General features: G+C 35.3%; 1 protein-coding gene across 1 annotated transcript; it reads right to left on the bottom strand.

Moving 5' to 3' along the window:
* Positions 1-313: 313 nt before the first annotated feature.
* On the bottom strand, positions 314-5,781 carry LOC125874524 (uncharacterized). The gene is made up of 4 exons (XM_049555428.1): positions 5,303-5,781; positions 4,060-4,209; positions 1,015-1,329; positions 314-888 (listed from the first exon to the last, which is right to left on the bottom strand). The coding sequence occupies exons 1-4, from the start codon at positions 5,720-5,722 to the stop codon at positions 481-483; spliced, it is 1,293 nt and encodes a 430-aa protein (XP_049411385.1). The 5' UTR covers positions 5,723-5,781; the 3' UTR covers positions 314-480.
* Between the last annotated feature and the right edge of the window lie 350 nt (positions 5,782-6,131).

Genomic DNA, 6,131 nt, shown 5'->3' with positions numbered 1-6,131 from the left:
CACTAAATCAGACTGTGTTTTTGTGTATCTCTAAGCCGGGTTAGCGAATTTGATCCTAAGATTAATTGGATTCACTTAATCCTCTCTTCGAAACCGTCTGCACATCTCCTTCTCATATAAGATTAAAAATTCTAAAGAAAGAAACGTCACTCACAAAGCTTCAATTACTTAATTACCTCTTCTACTCCACCACAATCAACAATATTTATATATTCTCTTGTCTTGTTTGTCCAAAGCTCGTTTTAATAATTTTGTGTTCTAGGTTTCATTTTTTGTGTTGACTATCTTAACAGGAGAAACTGCAAATCAAATGTAATATAAAGACCATGCACTACAAGTTTTCATATCAGAAATTCAAGTTTCAGCTTTCAGTTCATAGGTATTCAAAATTGATGACAAACAAATATGACAAAACTGACAATCTGAGAACGCTGGTATTTCATGGGCTCTCAATGCCTGAGGTTACTGTTAAAACCGAATCTACCTTCTTCTCTTCCTCCTTACACTTGGAAATACAAGTGGAACAGGAAGTGTAGCCAACACAACGTTTTTCTCACGAACAAGCTTGCAACCTAAGTACTCATAGAAAGGCCGCAATGCTACAGCATTAATTCTCAAATCTTTGGCTATATCAGATGGATCACTACGAAAATCATCAGCAAAGAGAGTAAGCACCAACACATAGTTGATAAGAAGAGTTACTTTCTCTTCAGGCAGCCTTTTTGAATCTGAAATGGAAAACATTGAAGTGAACTTCTGGGACAAGATGCCAGGAAACTTGTGATGCTTTGCCGATGATACACCATCCATAGAATGTTTATCCTTGAACTTAACAAGATGAGTAATGAATGAAAATATGCCTGCCAGCCTTTTCTTCTCATCTTCATCCTACAACAAAGCAGGTGAATTTGGCACGCCAGATAAGGAAAATATGAAACTGTTGATCTAATACGACAAGTGTTCACTGATAATACAAGGAAAAGATGATATTATGCAATTTTAAGCATTTAGTACCTGTATATGTTCCAATTTGTAGGATCTGTTGCAAACAAAGCTTGGATAAAGATCAGGTGTCATTTCTGATCCAGCTTCCGTAAGTTCAAAAATATCCAAAAGAAAATCCCACTCTCCTTTGGAAATAATCCTGTCTAGTGGATATGCCAACTGGGGTATTGTGGCATCTAGATCATGTGGTGGTATATTCCGAGCACTGTCTGTGGCAACAGCTACTTCAAGAGCCTCTTTGTTTATTGCTCCGGCTATATTCCTGTCAAATTCCTCTTGATTTCCAGTATCTTCTTGTTGACGTAGGGAATCAAGCTTCCTAGCCTGGAAAGCAAAGACCAGAACTATATAAAAAAGGCAACACTATTACGAAAGATTGATGACAAATTTATTTGCTCTTTCTTCTACATGGTCATGTACTTATTCGGAAGATATAGCTAACAATGACAGCCAGCTTTGCTTTTCCCACAATTGAATAAAACAAAGATACACATAGATTAAGGAAACATATAACCTTTTAATTTGGAGTTCCCACTTTTATAGTAAGAAAAAGAAGGTGTATTTTCCAAGTTAAAAACCTCATTCATCGTCTATAAAGTCACAAAATTACACGCAACATTCTTTGTAATAAACTTTGGTAATCATTGCAAGACAAATTAATAGAGTCCATTAAGCGTTTCCATGACACTTCACAAGAATCAAGATGATGTAGAGATGTCAAAATGAAATTGTTGGAGTTTGTACAGTAACCTCACTGATTTTAAATCCAAATGCAACTCTATTCTTCAATCTTACAACTTTTAAGCATGTTTAAGAAAAGACTACTTGTAGATACCAGTTCCTTACAAATGCTCAACCACTCTGAAAGCTGCTCCGGATACTCTGGCCATTCAATAATTTCAAAGATTCTTTAAAGCATGATATCTTAGGCCTCATTTGTTTAAACTTAACAAAGGTCTCCATATCTTAGGTCATTAGTGCATTTGTTTACATTAAGATTCGCACTTATTTGGTCTAAATAGGTCTTAATCATTAAGATCTTGAACAAAATCTTAGGGAGTGTTCGGTACAAAGGAAAACATTTTCCAGAAAATATGTTCCAATTTTCCCATGTTCGGTTGATCAAATATTTGGAAAAACATTTACCTAGGAAAACAAACTCCTTAAAAATGAGGAAAATGAGTTCCCTAATGAAAGTAGAGAAAGCAAGCTCTACCAGTGACATTAAACATTGATTGTATATCTTCAACCCCACTCCCTATAGCCCTCATCCCCACTGTCCCACACCCTTACCTCCCTACCCCATCTCTCATGTATTTGTCTAAATTATATACAAATGCTTATAGTATAATAGTGTTTGCTTACCTACTGAACACAAAAAAAATAAATAGGAAATTCACATCTTCCTTTTTTGATAAGGATAAAATCCACATATTTTCTAGAAAACATTTTTCAAGAAAAGATTTTCCTTCATACCGAACACACCCTTAATATCATTCAGTGGTATTTTTATATGGATAATTTCACCACCACTCTATCAACAATCATCCGACGCCACCATTAACCACCTCTGCCGCTTTGCTTTATGGAGACCCCTAATGTCATTAACAAGGAGTGGAGCAAGATCAGGCTACCTTTAAGCTCACTCACAAGATCTGTAGTAATGGAAGTCTCACCCTCATCAGCATCTCAATGGATAGGTTCCAATAGCACATGAAGTTGAACCCAAGGTCCAAATACATCTAAATTTTTTACTTGTTTTTGTTTTCATAATTGATGAGTCTGCTGTTAAGTTTTATTAGTTCCGTTAGTTTAGTTATCTTCATGGACTAAACACGGTTGAATTAATTGAAGGTTAAATATGCTCAGTCGAGTGACATGGGGAAAAAGAGATTTAAAAAACAACTCAAGGACTAAAATAGATGACTTTGGCAATATAACTGCAGAAAAAATCGGGCTCGACTGATGCAGAGCTCTTTTATCATCATGCTATAATGTTCAATCAGACAAATCTCTGTTTCGCCAATAGGAGACTATTAGGACACAAAAGGCACTAGTGATGGCCCCCTGATTATTTTATCAATTATATAACATTAGGTATCTGTGAGACTATAGAACGAACTGTTAAGTCTTCAGGAAGAATTTTGATCAAAAGTTAATAATCTGCTACATACAACAGAGTTCTTTAAGAGAAATGTGCAGGATATATACACCTCATGATGAAGACTTATGTAAAGAAGTAACTATGCTAGGTGATCTCAGTACTTGTGCTTGGAGAGTGAGATTTCTCACCGATGAGCGTTAAATTGCGTAAAACTAATGTTTGATTAAACTTAAGAATACCCCCAACCAAAAAAGAACACCACGATTGATAATATACATACCAGTGATTCATAGAAGTTTCAACGGATAAGAATGTTTTCGGCTAAGTAAACAATAAAGGAACTTACAAGTTGATAATTTGGAGATAGATATCTACAAGGATTTAACCGGGAAAAATAAACAGAACAAATAGAGCAGCACCGAAGTTCTGATGATCAAGTACACAAAATGGGTAAGAAAAGTGAAAAGGGAAGACAGCTGCTTGGTGAAAGAATACGAAGACACCGAATCTGAAGTCGATAATAGAGAAGATGAAACTTTGTTACTTTCTCAAGAAAAAATGGAGAAGATGAAATTGAGAAGATAGACATGGGGGAATTGATTTCTAAAGACGGAACTAAACGGCACAGCTCTTGCCGAGGACAGCATATTAGAGATGCCTAAAGACATGACGTTGAAGACCAAATAGAAACTAGGAAAGGTTAGTTAATTATGACAGAAGGGTATTTCGCTTAAGTAGGTTTATTAGAATGGTATTTAGGGAATTTAACTTTTCAATTTGGGGTTCTTGCTTTTATAATAATATATACAGATAGATAGACCAACTTTTTCTCTTCAACGATTTATCTTTGTCATTAAAATAAAATCTACGAATTTCGAGCAACTGAAAAGTAGAGAATCCACAATGTTCTTTATGTCGGTTAAGGATTACGGAAAATGGGAGGAGCATACCTGTCGTATAGACTTCTTTGATGTGTACTTTTGAGTTAATTCTCTGATTTTGTCATTCCTCTCTTCTGCAGTGATTTCTTGCTTGGCAGTATCTGGATCTTCAGTTTCCTGCACTTCTAACCCTCTAACTCTAGGTTCCAACCTAATTATCTGTGATCGTAAGCCAACAAATATGAAAGAGAATAAGATATTGAAACAGCTGTTACACTCATCATCTACTTAAAGTTAATGAAAATCAGGATATACGAGATCACCCAAGCTATGTATGATAGCCTAGATAATATCAAAACTATTGGTTAGAGAACAAACTGAGTTTATGTGTAAAGTAGAATACTCTCCAGTTTTAAGCATTTCAAAATGGTAAGCTCACTGAAGCTTCCTTTGCAAGAACCCTTGAGCAAACAAATTAGCAACACATAACACTACGCAAATCAATGCCAAAACTCCCTGTTTTATGATCACATTCAAGAAAAACTAAAAGAATGATACGGATCAATTACAATAAACATTCCATCCAATCATAGTTCAAGTGGACATTCAATTTTGATAATTATAAGACTAGAACCAGCCATACCGTAACATATTCACACCATCATTTGATTGCTGTGTTAATCTAATAATATCTCAGCTGCTGTGGCTGGGATTTGATTTTATTTTCATTCAAGTGGAATTGAGAAAAGAAAAGAACATAATAATGCAAAAATGATTCCATTCTTTATTAACATCTACATAAAATCAGACGAAGGAGCCAATTGACAAAACTTACTCTGCCCAGTTATAGACGAAGTAGCAAAATACCTTCTTTTAACTCTCACCAATCAAATCCTTCAGAGCCATTTACTTTGTTTATTATAATAGTGAATATTTCTATGAAAAAGTTCCTTTTTTGATAACCGAGGTGTCCCGGCCAACATGTAGGGTTAGGACTGATGAAAGGTAATCACCTAGTGTTTTTTTTTGTCTCTATAGGGGTTTGAACCTGAGAATTCTCAACTCAATTCATCGACCACTAAGCTACACCTTTGGTGCAAAAGTTCCTGCCTTCTAACTCACCAATCAATTATACTAACCTTCGGAATCGAATTCACCTTGTTTGCTGCAACAGGGATAGATCCTCAAATAAACTAGCTTCTTTTACTCACCAATCAAACACAATAACCAGAGAGAAAACAAATCTACCTTGTACACTAAAACATAAACAATTCCCATGATACAATACCTTCCAATCAACCAAAAAAATTACCTTGTTAGCTGCAATAGGAACAATCTTGAGAGTTTGAGTTTCCTTATCCAGTATCCCAAGCGAGTAAGTACACAATTGAGCAGACGTCGCCTCGCCAGAATAATTAGTCCCAACAAAATCGACCTGCGACCCATTAGGGCTCACCACAAGCTGTAACCGATTATTCCTTTTAGCATTCCTATATAACTTAGTACTCAATTCCTCAACACCGTCGTTGTTGTTCGTTAAAGGGTCATAACCTGACGGAAAATAACCAACAATCGGAGAAATATTATTAGGATTTTCAGCGATGGTTTCCATTGTGACAGTATGCGTCTCCTTCTTCTTCTTCGTCTTCTTCTTAGTCGATTCGCCCATTTTGCCTTCTACTTCGCTAGGGTTTTGGTCCTCTAGGTTCTTCTTTTCTTTGTGTTTAGCCATAGTTGTTCAAAGAAGGAGGAAAGCGAAGAGTGACAAACTTATAAAGCATAAACCCTACTGTAATAAAATGAAAAAAAATTGTAGTTTGAGTTGATTTATTAAAGTGGTCCTTTGTAATCAAGACTTAGCAACTTTAATCCTTTACTATATATTTACTAAAAAAAAATGAGCACCTTTTATCTTATTTTATTAAAACAAATTATAAAAAAGATATGCTTAGAAAGTACTTAAAATATTTAATTTTAGAAGATCAGAATGTTAGTTTTTAATTTAATTAAGTCGAAACTTTCTTGTTCTTATATCCGTTGAACAGCCAATAAGATCAGAATGAAGGAGATTGGATCCAATGATCATGACCTTCGAACCCCAATGCCGGTGGAACATCCACGTTAGCTTCCGTCGTAGAAGA

This window comes from Solanum stenotomum, chromosome 8, assembly GCF_019186545.1.
Source record: "Solanum stenotomum isolate F172 chromosome 8, ASM1918654v1, whole genome shotgun sequence".
Taxonomy (NCBI): Eukaryota; Viridiplantae; Streptophyta; class Magnoliopsida; order Solanales; family Solanaceae; genus Solanum; species Solanum stenotomum.
Note: the sequence above shows the minus strand (reverse complement) of the source record. Positions and strands in the feature narration are given on the sequence as shown.